Below are 18,214 nucleotides of genomic sequence, written 5' to 3' on the forward strand. Positions count from 1 at the left end.
AAGAACTTTGTATCGCGTGTCTTTTGTTGCGTGCTTGAGAAAACGTTTTTCTGTATTACCTGCTACGCCGAACTGTAGGGGGACAGAAGCTTTGTCAGACATTCCGCCCCTATCTCTGCCCCCCCCCCCCCTCACAGATAGCACCTGTGGAAACAATTCTGAATAAAAAAAATGACACCATCTTCCCGTAGGGGACCCCTGAGTAGTATGCGAAGCAGCCGTGGGGTCGACTGAAATTCCCCTTAGATTTCAGTTCGTCGTTTCCGTTGACGGTCAGCTTCGCGTGCCATCGTTGTATCAGTAGCTTCTTGACGTAGTTTGAAGGAGTGAAGGACATAAAGCGCGTTCGTAGCACATGCTCCCGTCTCGGTTTGTAGCGCAGTGGGAAGAGCGTCACGTACCTCCCGTTGCGGCCAGAGAGTCATGGGATCGAAACCGGGCGCCGCCTAACTATTTTTTTTAAATAGTGGGCTGCGCTGACGTCTGCCCAACCGCTGACGGGGCTGAAGAGACGCGCATGCGCAGTAGAGTGCGGACGGCGGACAACAACGAGGGAGGGAGGGACACAGCCCCGAGCATGAGAGGCTTCGCATCTAAAAATTGATTATAACTGCTTCACGTCTAACGCGGGTGACCTCACGGTTTTTAGCCCTTTGTCTAACGGCGCAGCCAACTGTAGCCCACCGTTAGAGAGTAAAACCACTCAATTGTCCCGTTCACACTAAAAGAGAGTTTACTTTTTCAGTTCGATACTTAAATTCAACATGACTGATTGATTGATTGTGGAGTTTAACGCGCCGACTCAACGCAGGCGATGAGGCGCGCCGTAGTGGAGGGCTCCGGATTAATTTTGACCACCTGGGGATCTTTAATGTGCGCCGAAATCTCGTACACACGGGCGTTTTTGCTTTTCGCCTCCACCAGAAAAGCGGCCGCCGCGGCCGGGAATCGAACCCGTGACCTCGTGCTCAGCAGCGCAACGCCTTAGCCACTGAGCCACCGCGGCGGATAAATTCAACATGGCAGCTCAAATTTGCAGTTAATGAAACTTGATTTATTTTTAACTCTCACTGAATTTCTGAGGGCGGGAGGAGTGACTTGCAGAATTTAGAGGGTTGAAGAAATTGGAAGATTTGGAAGACTCAACAAATTGGAAGGTTTGAAGGACTAGGTTATTCGGTGTACTGAAAAAATCGGAAAATTGGAATGGTTGAAGAAATTGGGGATTCGGAGGTTGACCGAAGTAGAAGATTCGGAGGATTCAAGAAAGTGGATGATTTCTAGTATTACGGGCGAAGCTTCTTAGGGGCTGGCGCTGCTGGCGTCTCCTGTCGTCGTCGTCGCATACGCGGGAATCGCGTTTACGCCTCGCGCTAGAACGTAACGTGTACTCAAAAAACACCGGGGCACTAGTTTGTCTCACGCTGAAGAGCTTTGGGCTTCAAAGACAAGAGACTTTTACAGCAAAGATGTATATTTGTGTCCCCAATGGTTTCATCTCCATTGGCAAAGCACTAAGGCCGCAAGGATACTCTTGTACACTGCATGGTGCGCCCCTCACCACGTTTCACGTTAGAAGAAAGGGCCCCGGATTTTTTTTTGTTTGTTTGAAGAAAAGAAAAGGTCTGGAGGTTCGAAAAAGATTGATGTACTTGGCGCGTTGAAAAAAAAAAAAGGCGGATTTAAAACAATTTGAGGAATTGAAGGAACTGCAAAATTGAAAAATTGACTGAAGGAAAGAACATCAGAGAAGACAAGAGTGGGCAAGCCATTCCAGGTCGGCTTACGGAGCTTTCGCGGAATTGGAGAAACTGCAGGGTTGAAGTTACTTTAAGCTACTCAAACACTATGTAAATATGACATCTCTATGAGCTTAACGGCATCTCAACGCAAAAAAACATTAACAGGTGGAAGGGTTTGCTGATGGGCCATCTGGTATATGTTCCCTTCAAGAAAAAGTGCGAGAACCCCGCCTGCGCTGTGTGGCTCCCTGGCTTTCGTCCTGTCAATGCGCTGTTTTCTTCAAGACACAACATCCCCAAGAGGCTTTCCCAGCCCCCACCTAGTCACGCATAAAGCGACTAAGCGTCACATCAAATTTAAAGACGGATCGCATCTCTAACAGGCTTTCCAACCTCGGATTTCGTCACGCATAAAGCTCGTAAGCGTGACATCGAATGTAAAGGCGAAGCACGCTCAGTCGCAAAAAGAACATCACAAAAAACAGCAGCAGAGCTTCCAGTGCAATAGAAAAGGAATGTAATAACTTTGTAATAACTTGTTTTATACTAATTATTTCTCTAATTTTTGCTAATTGTTTCGCAGTTAACTACAAAAGCCATTTGTTACGCATTATAAGAGTCCTTCAATGCTTAAAGGACTCTGGCATTATTCAGGATGAATTAAATTCCTCGGCTGCACGTGCGATTACGGCCGGTGTGGAAGAGGGCGAAGTAGTTACATTGTGCTGTAGATGAAGAGAAATACTTTAAGACGAACAAAAGCAGACGGCCCAGCTTACCAAGTGCCATAAATAGTCTTGTAGCGTATCCGTGCGTCTCTGATCATGTACTAGTGGTAACGGACCAATCCCGTTGCAGCGGAGGGGCTGTCGTAGACACACAGTTTGAGATGCCTAGGAAATAAGAAATAGAGCGCTTCCTCCACTGCTGCCTCTGCAGCCGGCGCAGTGCATGGTAAGCGAGCTTCTCCTTCCTACAAGAATCGTTCAGGAATTGAATTGAGTAAAAGAATACTTCTTGTGATGCGGCGCTGGAAGTGTGTATTATTGAAGTCTTTATGTATGCTGCAGTTATGATTGACTATACGCGGGCGGGAGTTGTGTGATAACCATGTGTATTTAAAGAAAAAAAATACCGAGGAAGATAGAAGAAAAGAGATAAAAACTGTGGTTGATTCTTCGGTCATAGTAATCGGTACAACATGAAAGCGAAATGTGCAGCGAAGTCTGCAGCTGAGCATGATTTGTGGGTCGGCGGCTGTCTTGTGGGTGTGCTTCGCGAGCGACGTCCTGCTGGCGGTCGTTTTGGCAAAGGTGTACTGGCGTCATTTCCGTGATGGATATGACATCAGTGAAACCTTGGTGTATCCCGGCATGAAACCCTTTCGTGTTAAAATATAAAACCCGAAAATGAACAACCCGAAGTATAACGTACTCTTTAGTACTAAAGGTTGCTTCCCCGCAAGAAGACCCTGTGTGCAAGGGTGTACCTTTTACTGACCTCTTGCTTCGTTGCACTTGCGTCATTTCCGTGACGGATATGACCTCAGTGAAATCTTGGTGTATCCCGGAATAAAACACTTTCTTGTTAAGATGAGGAGAGAGGGAAGGGGCAGGAGAGTCTACCACGGAGCAGACCTTGGAACGCGAATGCTGGGAGCGATAGAATTATTTGCATAAATAAAGCAGCAGAAGTCTCCAGCTGCCGAAGAAAGTGAAGTGCGTGTAACGATAGCGAGGGAGTGAGTTTTGTGTTTACATGGCGGAACGAAGGAAGAATGACTGAATTTTACGTGCCAATATGGGGTGTGACCATCGTAGTGTTGAAGGGAGATTTATTTGCAAGCACTTAGGGCAGGGCGATCGTTATTGGGGGCATATGAACTAATATAAGCGAACATCGGTTTTGAGGCGTACGTCGTTCGTGAAGAGACGCGCTTAGTACCGCCACCGGTGTGTACAATTACCACCACTTTCTGAATAGCGTATGATGGTTTCAACAGAAACAGAAAAATAGAAAACTGCAAAAAAGGGGTAACCATAATATTAGATTACCACGCGGATTCGGTAAACATTAACAATGCAATATGGAGTGAAATAAGAATTTCCTGTGAGGAATGCGCAAGCCTCCACTTTTAGTGCGAAGCTGTTCACTGTAGCCCCCGCATGCATCCCTACAGGTGGAAGGGAAAGGAAAAAGTGTGATGGCGTAGACCGGGCATGGGAGAGGAGGAAAAGGGTGTTGTGCCGACGCGACAGCAGTCGAGATAGCTTCGAGAGCCCGCCACGACCACAAGACTTTTATTGCTTGCAGCCGGCTTCAGTACGCATCTACAAAGTAATGGATTAAGAAAAGGAAAGGAGGCGAAAAAAACACAAATTGAACAAGGGTTCTCGTCAAATCAAGCGTTCCCATTCATTGATCACATTCATTACATTCATTGTTCACATGCATCGCCTGCAAGCAATATAAGTTTGGTTGTTAGTCAGCGCCCTGTGTGTGTCTTCTGCTCTGCGTTCCGTTAATTTGCGCTGTTTCCCACGTTTTTAAGTTGCACCAACCAGCCCACTTGCTTCCCGTTCTACGACCGCAAGCCTAGGCAGGCGCCAATCCCGTAACTAGTGTTGCGCGAAGAAGCGGAGTATATTAAGCGAGCAGCTCAGCACCCAAAGGCACCTTCGCTGGCATTCCACCTTGACGAAGTGTGTTAACCCTTAATTTTGTGTTATTTCGCTGCGCAGATTAAGTTTCAACTAAATTCGCTTTGTTTTTTCCGCGCGTCAATGCAAGTTTAATAAGATCTATTAGACGTGGACGCTTGCCTTTGTGAGGCTTATGCGGCCCGTCGTTCCGTATTTAAAGCGAAAGCTTTAGTGGCCCATTGAGGGAAAGAAACTTCTTCGGCGTCGTCGGCGGTGTCTGTAGCACCCAAACAGCTCTTAAACTAAATCTCTGAGAAAATAAGCGCTTCATAGCAGGTGCAGGCGCCTGGGCAAGCGCAGAGGGGTGCAGCACCTGCAGCGGCCGCCGTGCTGCGACACGCGTCGGTCAGTCTCCATGAACGTCCACACGAAGTAAGAACTCAACCAAACAAACTAAAAGCATGCAAACATTACTCGCAGCGCCAGACTTGAAGGAGCACTCGGCGGCGTTCAGTTGAACATCACAGCTCTTGTATTTGCAGCTTATACGAAATGCTTAGGTGTCTTCGGAGTTTCTTTTAAAAGCAGTGCTATTTAAGCTTGAGCTGGTTCCGGTGGCGTTCGCAAAAAAAATAGCAAGGGAATACCGAGTGCACGTGAGTGTGCGCCACGCGAGGAGAGCCCGGCGTCGTCCAGGTTTGTGCCACGTGAGAAACTCCCGCCTTCGTAGTCGTCGTCTTCGGCACAACGGACCCGCGGCTGGACGGTCCCCTCCCCCACGTGGAGCCGGAGGTCGTCCTGTCGCCGACGTGACGTTTTTGGTCGGTTGAGCTTGGGAATTCCCGGAACAGTGTCGTTGAGACGGAGAAGCCCTGGGTGGGTCGGAGGGAGGCGACGCAAGCGGGCTTGACTTGGTCGGCGGCGACGACGTCTCGGCGGATGTCGAGGGCGACAGTCTTGAGTGGCCGCTCGCCGTACGAGGAACGTGCATAGACTTGTTCTGTCTGCTCCATCTCTTCTGGGATCCGCTGTCAGTGTTGGGAGAAGCTAGGCTGCTGCTTCCCAAGTCTTACACTACTAGTGCAAGCCGCACCAATTTTTTTCTCCCTTTCTCGGTCTTCCTTAAGCAAGAAATACGTCACGAGTATCCACGGTGGAAGGGAACGAAAAGCTTGGGTATGCGCCGATGCCACACGTGCCCGTGCGGCATCGGCGCATAATCATGGCCGCCGTGGCACATATGTATGTTCATGGCGTACAGTCTTCGCCAAAATTTTCTAGACCACTCCGAATGTTTTGCAGCCGTGAATATTTCAAAAAAAAGCCCGACGTTCGAGGGCGGCGAAAATGTTTTATGCCGGTAAAACAACGAAATGGTTCCCCCGTTTTCTTTTTTTTTTTTGTAACCTACAAATTTTTGGCATGGCCCAGACTTTTGTCGAACACTGTTCAATGTACCGAATTAGGGAACGGCGCCTCGCAAACGCGATCGATTTTATAAACATTTCCAAAGGTTCGCACACTGCGGAGAGCGCAACTGACCCCGCTGATGCCGAAATAATCGAATGTTTCGTCCATTTATATCTGAGTTCACTGCCACTTACGTGGCTCTTCTGAACCTTCATTCCACGACCCGTTGAAGGCATTTTCTTTTCTCGCACGCCGGCGTTTAATGGAGCAAGCTCTCCAGTAGTTTCTGAGCTGGCATGGCGTGATGACGTCAGAACCGCGTCAGGGGAACGTCTGAGTGACGTCATTGGCGTGCCCCGGAGAACTATTCTCGGAGGCATGCCAAGGTGGTTTTCGGAGAGCCGGGTGAGTTTCGGGTTCTGGGGAATGCTACTGGACGGCTATAGAAAAACAAAGATTGAGTACAATGTGTCTGCGTAGACGGCTATGACGTTAGCTCGTGCTTTTTGTGTGTGAACATAAGATTAGAAGACTCCGCAAGCGGTTTCAGCGAATACTTTCTTCTGTACTGAGATCCATTCCACAAGCAGATAACAAGGGGCAGCACGCCATATTTTAGATAAGTTCGGCGAATTAAAGCCGCATTTCGGGACTTCCAATACAGATACCAGAGAGTGAATTGCAATGAGAACTTCCGTTAACGCCCGTCACGTCTTGTCCTTCGCCCTGTCGTCACTTGCATTCATTGAGTAAACCATATACTACCACGCCCAGAGCATTGTACCTTCTGGGCGGTGTACATTCTTACGTACACCGCCCCTTTGACGAGATGGCCACTGCAACCAGGAATCAATGGTAACGAGCTAACGTTGAAAAAAGAGGTTTCATAGCGCTGACTTGCAAGGCCGTGTCTTTATAGAGAGACGTTGGATACTGCCCGAACGACTCGCAACAAATAATTTATAGTCGCTAATGGCGCCATAGCGTTTGCGCCAACAGGGCATCGCTGGCTGACATTTCTTACGACACTGACCGAATCCACGTGTCTTCGGGTGGAAAACTTAAGCTTGGCTCAGCGCAGCGCGGCTCGTACAAGGGGAGAGCGAATGTCGAATAACGTACAGGTAATCTCGGAGCATGTTGTATAAATGTATACGTATATACATCATACCTGGTCCCGACTTTCCTCTATCTTACGACCAGAGAACGGCAAAGCCTTCCTTATGCTTTAGCTCGACGTTGCAACCAGCCACTAATGACGGAATTGCCGGTCTTTTGGCTTGCGTACAAAAAATGGCGTCCGTCACTGCCGAGGAAATAAGTAGTCGAGCCGCACTGTGTGCTTTCGACCCAGAGCTGAGCACGAGGTCGCGGGTTCGATTCCCGGCCGCGGCGGCCGCTTTTCTGATGGAGGCGAAAAGCAAAAACGCCCGTGTGTACGAGATTTCGGCCCACGATAAAGATCCCCAGGTGGTCAAAATTAATCCGGAGCCCTCCACTACGGCGCGCCTCATCGCCTGCGTTGCGTCGGCGCGTTAAACCCTACAATCAATCAAATCAAAATCAATGCTTTCGACCCAGAGAAGAAGTACAAGGGAAAAAAAAAAGTTTTCTTATAGCATGTATTTTGCCACAAGGCATAGATGCGGAAGTATGAGGCGATTCGAATCCGCTGCATCAATAGTTTTCGGCACTTAAGCCCGTTATACATGGTACGAATTTCGGCAGCAAATTCAAAGCTGCGGCTCCGCTCATGCGGATCTATTTTCATATTTTCAGTGCTGCGGCAAATTGACAAATGCCAAGCGGCGTTCACAGTAGAAGTTCGACTGTTACAAACATTCGGCAATTTGCCACAACAACGAGGATAGATCGTTTTCCCGCACGAATGGCACCGGAGTTGCGAATTCGCAGGCTAAATTCGCACCATGTAGAAAGAGCTTTACACTGATTGCAAGAAAGAGATACCCTTTTGTAGCGTGAGCTACACTGGCTGAGGTTAAGAAGTTTCGCGTGGCTCCTGGAGAGCCGTGCTGCGCATGCGCGAGGAGCAGTGGCTTCACACGGCGCACGGAACGTTGCTCGCAGCTCGGCGTCTCTCACACACCCCACGCGCCCGGCGTCTTCGCCGACCTCCGTTCCGCACGTGGCGGCCCGGTCCACTTGATGATCATGCGAGGGGTGGCCGGGTGTGGAACCGATGGCTCGTGCGTCGCAGCAACACCGGCGTGCGCCTGTGGAACCAGCTTAGCTCTGGGGCGATTGGTGATGCTGCGCTGGAGCCGCTCGATAAATATACATGTGTCGCATAATGCGTATACCGTGTGTGTATCATTGAAGTAGCAGTAAGCATGATAATCAAGTAATCCTAGACAACCAGGAAAGCTAAAAATAACCAGCTGAACCTTAGCTCATGCTACGTATATCCTGGCATAGCCGAGCTAAGCCACTGCTCATATTTTTTTTTTTTTTCAGATCCGCTGCTAATTAATTATCCTCTGTCCATGAGTTGTATGCCTGTGGGTGCGTGTTTAACCGCCTGTTCATCGGTCCTTCAAAACTATTGTGGCGCGAAATTTAAACGCGTACATCCGCCACTGTGCAGTGACGTATGAGCCTCCCTCCCTGGTGTGCATGGCTGGTGGGTAAGGAGAGGGCGCCGCGTGGGAAGACAAGGAAGGAGGGTTTGGAATGAAGAGGAGTAGTGCCAGCGCGAAACCCTTGCCGCCATGGTTGCAGGCGCTGGTTTCTTTAGCTGGCTTGTTCTCCTCGATGTGTTTGCTTTTCGTGGCACTGCGTTCTAACGCGGTCGAACTTTGTCCCTCGTGCAGGTCAGCAAGAGTATTATGGTAGAAGGGCCCCCCGTGCCGGAAGAAGCCATCTTTCGATCCGACCCACGGCCGGCGTGGACCGCGGTCTGGCAGGAAGCCTTGGCAGTCTCCATACCATCGCCCCGTTGGACGTTCCGCAAAAACTCCTAACAAACGTCTTCCCCGGCGGACGGCTGTGGCATCCCCCTCTGTGAAGAATCCTCACGCCATTCCATCGCCCTCTCCATCTTCCCAGGTAAGCTGTCCGTAAGCTTGGGACCGTGTCTCTTCCCTTTAAAGGGGCCATGAAACAGAATGCGCGTCTCGTTTATTAAAACGACTATTATTATCAATGATACTAATTTTATCGCAAACATGGAATAACTAATCGCAATAACAAATGAAACATGTGAAGCAGTGGCGCTACCCCAGGCACTTTCCGGTGACGTCTCTATGACGTCACAGAAACTTGTTTGTACGACTGGCGGGCACCGACCTGAGCCACCGCCACCTAAACATGACTGGACGATTGTAGAGGACACGTAGTTTTGTTTTTCTTCCTACCACTTGAATGTTAACGTGCAATTAAGTCATTTGAGCGCAGGTTTTTAGTACGATGCCACTCCTGCTCATATTGCGTCACTGTTGCGCGAAATTTGAAATTTCTTTTATATTTCTTGCCGTTTTTCAGCTAAAAAGCGGCTTTGGTGTCTAGAATACAGCTAAGTAGTTACCAAAGGCTAGTCCTTTCAAATTGAACAAGGTTGTATTTTGTCTTCATGGCCCCTTTAAACCATGCATGGTAGTAGTCGAGAGAGAGAGAGAGAGAGAGAGAGAGAGAGAGAGAGAGAGAGAGAGAGAGAGAGAGAGAGAGAGAGAGAGAGAGAGAGAGAGAGAGAATATTTTTTGTCCCTCATTTCGACTAGCCCAATAATTCGCTCTCGCTCTACAAACGCCTACCTTCCTGGTTAGCTAAGTTGGTATAGCGACTGCCGTAGACAGGCGATGGTCCCAGGTTTGCATCCCGGACCAGGAGGAATTTTCCTTCAGCCCCAAGGTTTCTGAGAAAGCGGAATGGCTTTCGTTTGTAGCCGTATGGCAGCGTTTCAGGTGGGTGCAAGATTTTTCCTTCATAGCGGCAATTATTGGTCAACGAGGAAACAGATTTCAAACTTTTGCTAACAAAAGCGTCAGGAAATGATCACCAGTGCTATGTGCACGATCTAGACGATCACTGCAGTGCCAATTCGTGATATTTAGCGTTGTAGTGGAGGCTACTGAGCGAATGTCGCGTTTCAGTCCTGATGGAAAGCGAGCGACAGTTTGATGAGCTGTTTCCAAATTTATGTCGTTTTTCTTGTTGCAGACCAGGCAGCAGGCCTTCGCGCATCTTCCATCATGGCGGGAAACAACCAGTTGCAGCTTGGCTTGGCCGCGAAACTGACTTGCGCTGGCTCGGCCGCCTGCATAGCGGACGGCATCACGTTTCCATTAGACGTCGCCAAGGTTCGACTGCAGGTGAGAATACTGGTGAACCCTTGTCACCAAACTCATCAAACAATTATTAGAGCTGTGCATTTAATACCCTGGCTACACTAGGGTCCGCATGTCATTTAAACTAAATGTCATTTGACTCAAATTGGATACTTCGAATGCTATTCAGGATCTGCTGTGCTCCACTACAATTTAGATGGCATTTGAAAGCTTTAACAATCACTCGCCGTGCTGCATGGCACTGCGGCTTTCGAGTTCTGTGTTTACACAATAATGCAACAATCAAATTTAGTGGCAGACTTTGCAATTAAAATCATATCAAATTATCAATAACGTAAGCTTTGGCACGTTTTTTTCTTACTTCTGAATCGCAATCGAGGTTTTTCGCGCTGTCTGGCCCCACTGGTTCATTTGGCTCGAATGTAATTTGAGCCGAATGGCATTTCAAAAGATAGGGAAGCAGCACAACTTCGCGTTTGAGTCAAATGACATTCGGACGCTGGTGTAGCAGAGGTGTAACAGTAGTTGGGTTACTACTTATGTTTCAGATCCAAGGCGAGGGCACGAGTGGAGGCTACAAACGTTCGAGCCTGAAGTACCGAGGCGTGCTGCAAACCGTGGCGACCATAGCCCGTGAAGAAGGTCCCGGTAGGCTCTACGGCGGTCTGGGTCCCGGACTCCAAAGGCAGGCCTGCTTCGCCACTGTCCGGATCGGCTTCTACGACAGCGTCAAGGACTACTACAGCATGGCAATCCTGGGTAGGTTACCGCTCTTCTAGATGCGAAGCATCTCATGCTCGGGGCTGTGTCCCTCCCTCCCTCGTTGTCGTTGTCCGCCGTCTACACTCTACTGCGCATGCGCGTTTCCTCAGCCCCGTCAGCGTTTGGGCTGACGTCAGCGCAGTGCACTACAAAAAGAAATAGTTAGGCGGCGTCCGGTTTCGATCCCACCACACTCTGGCTGCAACGGGAGGTACGTGGCGCTCATCCCACTGCGCTACAAACCGAGACGGGAGCATGTGCTACGAACGCGTCTTATGTCCTTCACTCATTCAAGCTACGTCAAGAAGCTACTGATGCAACGAAGGCACGTGAAGCTGAACGTCAACAGTGAACGACGCACTGAAAACTAATGGGAACTTCAGTCGACCCCATGGCTGCTTCGCATACTACTCAGGGTTCCCCTACGGGAAGATGGCGAAATTTTTCGGTTACATAGCTCTGTAGCTCACTCAAAGATCGGCGCTTTCTAAGTGTGATTGAAATTAATTCAGCGTAAAAAATCAAGAACAGGGCTGCGTGGGTTCGCCCAATGTCACCTCTTCGCACGACCGGAGTGGCGCTCCACAGTTTGTGAGACAGCCTTAGGTGCCCTGTTTCGCGAAAAACTGTCGTTGTTGTTCTTGCAGTTGTTGTCTGGTGCAGAAGATGGCTGCCGCTGTGAACAGTGAAAAAATAGATGTAAGTTAGTACGGCCTCCAGAGTGGAAGCCGAGTGTTCGATCACCGTGGGACTTCAGCGCGTTGCTTGTGGCAAACAAAAGTTAGTCTGGGGCATGTAGCTGACAGGTGAACGTTCCGGCATGCGGGTAAAACAGCTTCAACCCAGCTGCGCAGAACTTTCCTTTCAGGGGAGCTGTGACGGGAAGTGTGACCAGACTTTCTGTCAAAGCAATTCGCGCCAAAATACGGAAAAGCGGAAGCGAAGGAAGAGGTGCGAACACGACCTAGCTGTAAGAAGTCTTTTACAAGTATCGGCAGGCCTGCACCTTCGAACCAAGCACCGAGGTATTTTTCGAGCGAAACTTTAGTGTCCTCACTGATGCCTCTGTAGGCCAATACGCATTGCAGAAAAGGCAACTTTCTCTGACGATGAGGATGAATGATCGTGAGTGAAGTGAAAGAAAAAAAAATTGTGGTTCTCTTTCATAGGAATCGGTAAAATAAGAAAGTCAAAGGTGCCTTCACAGGAGCAGTTGAATGTTGAAGGAACCTCCTTCATGTGCGAAGGGTTCGCGAGCCTGACCCCGCCAGACGAAGTGACGCCGACACGCACGAAACAAAAGGATAACCGGTTGATTCCGGCACAACAAAACCAAAAATGACACGCACAGAAACAGCAGCTTGAAACACGCAAAAGTCATGGGAAGAACGCGACAGCAGAGGCTGCCTCAATTCACGCGCGTCCCCTGTACACGAAAGCGCTGGCATCGAGGCGCCAACTGTCGGCGCTCATTAGCGTCATGATGCGCTACTTCGCTTCGCCTCTCCCAGACGGCAGCACCATCTGAATGAGTCATAGGGAAGGACATAAGGCGCGTTCGTAGAGGTGCTCACGTCTCCGCTCGTAACGCAGTCGGTAGAGTGCCGCGTACGTCCCGTTGCAGCGAGAGGGCTCGTCGAGAGAGCACGGGCTCTAATCCTGGCACCGCCGCGTAAATTTCACGTTTTCTGTCGACGTGACTTTCGTTACTGGTATTACGTCAGTGAGATCTTTGTGTACCCGGGCGTTAAACCCTTTCGTGTTAAAAAAACCACCTCCCGCGGCCGGAATTGAACCTGGGTCCCCCTCGCGTTATGAAGCCGGCCTCTATCCGATTGCTCCATTTCGACATGCTCGAAGTGAACGCGAAGCAGCAGGACCGCTTCGCGCCGCAGACCTCCTACGGAGCGCCAACTAAAGAGTGGCTGTGGGTATTCTAGAAAGGCCGTGTCTATAGTGCTGTCCGACGGTATTATAAGCACTCCACTATATCGACGTCCACCCGCCTTTTGTGACAAAACTGCCGCGTCTGGCACTACATCGCTCTAGATAACGTAAAGCTTGGCAACCTAACCTAAACATAACATAACATGACCTAACGCAAACAAAGAAATATTTTAAAACGCCAAAACTAACCTAAGGCATAAAAATTAGTTCAATTTCGAGAAGAAAAAGAACTGAAGCAAGAACCGGTCTCGAACCACCGTCCTTGGGATCAAGAAGCTAAGACGGATACTCTACACTACAACGACATACGCTTTGGCCGGTGCTAGCCTAGTGTTAAATATTCGAATGTCGTCGGACGGCACTCTAGACACTGCGTTCTAGAAAAGCGATGCGTATCTCCGGAGTGGCACATACTCGCAGTGTGGGACTGGCCAACAAAAGAATCCCTCAGGAAAAAGCTTCGCGTTCAACCATCGTCGTCGTTACTAAGACGGGGACGTGCATGATTTTTTGCTTGCTCTCACCTTTACCGTGCCCTTACTCTCTCTCCTACTCCTCTACGCCCACTCTGCAGGTCGCACCGATGGGGGCAACTCGGCGTCTATGATGGGCGTGCGCATTCTTGCCGCCGTGACCACGGGCGCTCTGGCCGTGGCCTCTGCGCAGCCCACGGACGTGGTCAAAGTGCGGATGCAGGCGCAGTCCGGCGCGGCGCCGCGTCGCTACCGCAACTCGTTCCACGCCTACAGGACCATCGGCCGGGAAGAAGGCCTACGGGGATTGTACAAGGGTGAGTGTGTCACAATTGTTCTCTCTTAACTCCCTATTACTGACATGAGTATATCTGCTCCAGAAGACTGTGCAAGGCGAAACGATTGAATTCCAGTGAACAAATCTCTTCGGCTAAGACAGCTACTTAGCGGACCTGTTATCGGAGGACCATCAGGGTAACCGTGTGTCTACCCACTGGAAGTAGAGTAGACGTGCGGTTACCCTGTTGAGGGTAAGGCCGACAACTCGGTGGGGAGATGGGAAAGGAAATTTTGTTGGCAAGAATGGCTTTAGACGAGAGAGTAGGAGAAGTCGAAAGTCAATGGGAGCGGCTTTGATCGTGCTGTGGAAATTAAATAGCCTTATGATGATTATGAAGAAGACATCTAATGCCAGCGTCTCACGGCGTTCATTTTCCCGTTCCTGCTATCTTTGTTGCTAGAGGTGAAAGTTGGTTTTATTCTATTTCTGACAACCAGGCAAGTGAGGTCCCCATCCTGGTTTCAGACGAAGTAGACTGTTAAATATGACCTTCATATAAACCTTGAGCGCTGATACTCAATGGTTTTCAAGTGGCTGAGATATTGTGGCAGTAGCCTGTACGCGCAGTTCGTCTTTTCAACTGCTATATCGTGTTTCATGTCTTGTTTTATTTAATCTTCTTTACAAACGCGCACAACTTTGTTTTTACAACTGTCAAACTTCAATATATATTATAAAAACAATATAACCCATTAGTTTGTGCCGTCTTAGACGATACCAACGCCGCTTTCGCAGCGCTAATTCTGCATTCAAAAAGTGTCGGTTATTCTAATTACAGCCGTTCTTCGTATTGTTCGCTTCGCAGGCATGCTTCCCAACATCGCTCGCAACAGCATCGTGAACGCAGCCGAGCTGGTGTGCTATGACAGTGTGAAGGAGGCCATCCTGAGTCGCGGGCTGCTCGGGGACAACATCAGCTGCCACTTCGTGGCGGCCTTCGGCGCGGGCTTCTGCGCCACTGTGGTCGCCTCGCCCGTGGACGTCGTCAAGACACGGTACATGAACGCCCCCGCGGGGATGTACAGCGGAGCCATGGAGTGCGCCGTGCGCATGTTTCACGAAGGAGGATTCCTAGCCTTCTACAAGGGGTGAGTGGCACCACATTGAGTGCCCACATTGAGCGACCACATTGAGTGACTGCACTGAGTAGCAACATTGAACGACCACATCAGTGACCACATTGAGTGACCACACTGAGTGACCACGCTGAGAAACCACGTTGAGTGACACATTCAGTGACCACATTGAGTGACCACATTGAGGGACCACATTGAGGGACCACTGGGTGACCACATTGAGTTACAACAATGAGTGACCACACTGAGTGATCAATTGAGTTGCAACAATGAGTGACCACATTGAGTGACCACACTGAGGAGAAACGTTGATTGACCACATTGAGTGTCCACACTGAGTGACCACGTTGAGTTACAACAATGAGGAACCACACTGAGGAACTACGTTGAGGAACTCCATTGTGGAACCTGCCAGACATTTTTTTTCTTGCTATGGCCGCACGGAGATAACTCCGCTGTGAGATGACTCCACGGAACCTAGAGTTTATGCATTTGTTTGTTTTTCGTGCGCAAATGTGTCTTTGTATTAGTTTCTTTTACTCCCTGTTCTAAAAGATTTTTGGGTGTCAGAGCCCTAGCTGTCCATTTATTTTCGATTAGAATGCCTGCGACAGCTTGCTGGTGCAGGCTTAACCACAACTTTTAATCGTTTTTAGCTCATTCAGAAAACAAGAACGACACCGAGGAACCACAGTTAGGGACCACATTAAGTGACCACTTAGTATCGTGGTCACTCATCAGATAAGCGAATCTCTACATCGAGCTTCGCGTTCGTAGACAGGTATCGATTGCGCAGGTACGGTCTAAAACTAGCCCGGGATGACCCTTTTCGACACCGCATTCTGGCCTTGGCACCTTGCTCCGCAATTGCTAGAGCCCTCTTGGCGATATTCCGTCACTGCTACTCCGTCGTCACAACCACCGCCGCTTAGGCCGTGCCGCACTGGCGGAGCACTGATATAGGCGGTCGGAGTTGTAGCACCGTCGCATGATTCGCAATCAGCGGTGGTGCCGCAAGTCCGACCTCCCCTATCAGAGCTCCAGCGTCGCGTCACTGCGCGCACTGGAACTCAACAACAGAATGAGAACTCGCTTTAGAACAGCCTGCGTGGTATACTAGCGGGTAGAACTCAAAGGGACAGACAACCGATTTTTGTCGAGTACATATTCTTTATTCAAATGTAAGGGCATCACTTGAAACACTTTTACCCGAAACGATTTTACTGATAGGGCCCTAAAACTTTTGAAGTCGCCATTTTCAGAGCTGCCAGCCATGCGTGTCCCGCCAAGAGGAATGCTGCCAACCATGGCAATGAGCCGTGCTGAAACACACTTTTAACTGCACGTGAGATTAAAAGAGCTGTTTAAAAACTTGCCCCCCGGCTGAAACAACAATAATGTGCAACCTTTCAGTTTCCTTCATGCAGTTTTTGAATCACGCGTTGAAACCAACGGAGTTGTTCGGACACGTACAGCAGTGTCACGTTTTGACGCTAGGTGGCGCTACCTTTCGGACTTCAAAATTTTAGCACAAAATTAAGATTATTTCCACCTGTTTATTTAGAAATCCCTTGCTGTTACCCTAGTAGATGAAACGCTGGCTTTAATATCAGCTGCAGGACATGCACTCCACAAAAATCGGTTGTCTGCCCCCTTAAGAATGACAACGGAAGGTGCCCATGCGCTTCATCAGCGCAGCCGGCCGTTCCTCCGCGCTGCTTGAAGATTGCGTTACCGCGAGTTTTTTAAACGTTGCACGAGTCGTTTCCGTAATTTTTCGTATTTAATATAATTTTAAAGGGACCATGAAGGCAAAATGCAAGTTTGGTTCATTCAAAATACTGCCTCGTTAGAATCATGCTGGCACCACTTTGAACGTGAACTTCGCTCAAGTAAGCTGTATAATTAGGAAAAAAGGAATGGCCAAGCGGCCCACTAGCTGATTTCCTGCAACAGAACCTATGATGTCATACCAGCCATCTCTGCGATTGGTGGAGGCCCGCGAAAGCAAACACAAATTAGGCAGAGCTTATAAGCTTGCCGAACGAGCTATTTGCGCTTACATTTAGGGCACATTCTTTTTATATCAGTAAGAATGGTGGGACAAACTGTGGAAGTTACGAAAGTACACGTAAGCATAGAAGTACCGGTGCGTACTGCTGTTGATACTGCGCGCACTGTGCTTGGTTTAGATGCACAGCACTGCGGGGCTTTGGGATTGTCTCAGACGACACTGGCCGATTGACGCAAGCGACGCTGTCTTATGTGACCATATTTTTCGAGCCAGCACTATGTTTCATTAAATGATTATTTTGTCCCTGAACAAAAACAAGCCAGGTTTAAATGCGGTCACAAACAAACCAAAGGCAGAAAACGGCTTGCCACGGCGCCGTCGCGCCATCTAGGTTTACTAACAGTAAAAAAATGTCTCCGCTCCACACCAAGTTTAGCTGAAAGACCTGTTCGTATGATGTCATTGCAAACGCCGTTCAAACACACGTTTTGGCGCGAAAATCAAAATTTTAGCTTAACTTGATTAATTTCGCAGTGAATACAGCATCCTTTGCATCCGCACAACCGCTGGGGGCACTATAGAACACGAAATATTTCGAATAAAACAAACTTGTATCTTGTCTTCATGGTCCCGTTAAACTACTGCAGCGTCAACAAACAAACAAGTAATAAAAAGCAGACGATGTCACACACTAGGCCTGATGTCTTTTCAAAACGCGCGCGCGCGTTGACGCCCGGGTCCGTCGCTTACACGGAAAGATACACGATACACCACATGAGCAATTGCCGTTCCTATCTCGTACCCGAATATAGCGTGACGTTTGTATTATATTTATAATGGGTCACGACTTGTAAGCTGTGAAAGTCCCAATTTTCAGATGCTTATTATTTTGAATGAAACCAAAAGGTTTTGTGTCGTTTAACTGGTCAGTCAGTCAGCCGTTCGTAACTATATGTGATATCCTTAGCCAACCAGCTGTGACAGTAGAAATTGATAATGCTGCTGCTGATGATGATGACGCAAATCGATCATACAGTTGAATGCCTTGAGTGCCAGAGCTTAACCCAGCAATGCCCACATCATGCTATAATATTATGATCAGTCTAGGACAAACCAATGTCACATATTCAAATGGCTTATTTTATGTAAGGAAAATAAAACAGGACCAACCAAGCGAAACACATTGTTTTACTTCGCGGGAATGAGAAGCGATCGATATAGCCTCCGTAAAAAACGGGAACCACAGAATGACATTGCGATAGCAAGTAAGTGCACTGCCTCTGATCCTCATTACTTTACATAACTGTAAAAGTCAGCATACGTTATACAAATGCATTCCAACAATCGATCATTTTGCTACCTTATACACGACAACGTTCTTCGCGAAAGCATGTTTTTTTGCAAGAATTTGTTTTGGATTTTTAGAGAGAGTTTGATTTTTTGCAGAGAATTATTTTTTGGCAGTGAATTTCAGACTGTTTTGGCCTGCAGAGAATTTTCCAAC

The 18,214-nt window shown here is 48.7% G+C and overlaps 1 protein-coding gene across 3 annotated transcripts in view; it reads left to right on the forward strand.

Annotated features, from left to right (window-relative positions):
• LOC144142746 (dicarboxylate carrier UCP2-like) overlaps nucleotides 1-18,214 on the forward strand; it is a 72,949-nt gene that overhangs the window by 52,720 nt on the left and 2,015 nt on the right. For all 3 annotated transcript variants that reach the window (XM_077674429.1, XM_077674430.1, XM_077674432.1), the window contains exons 2-6: nucleotides 8,626-8,860; nucleotides 9,971-10,122; nucleotides 10,647-10,857; nucleotides 13,382-13,597; nucleotides 14,426-14,708. In XM_077674429.1, coding sequence (XP_077530555.1) covers nucleotides 10,003-10,122; nucleotides 10,647-10,857; nucleotides 13,382-13,597; nucleotides 14,426-14,708 — 830 coding nt within the window. In that variant the 5' untranslated portion in view covers nucleotides 8,626-8,860; nucleotides 9,971-10,002. The remainder of the gene's footprint in view (nucleotides 1-8,625; nucleotides 8,861-9,970; nucleotides 10,123-10,646; nucleotides 10,858-13,381; nucleotides 13,598-14,425; nucleotides 14,709-18,214) is intronic.

Source organism: Haemaphysalis longicornis, unplaced genomic scaffold, assembly GCF_048455015.1.
Source record: "Haemaphysalis longicornis isolate Haplotype H1 unplaced genomic scaffold, Haemaphysalis longicornis Haplotype H1 scaffold_6, whole genome shotgun sequence".
NCBI lineage: Eukaryota > Metazoa > Arthropoda > Arachnida > Ixodida > Ixodidae > Haemaphysalis > Haemaphysalis longicornis.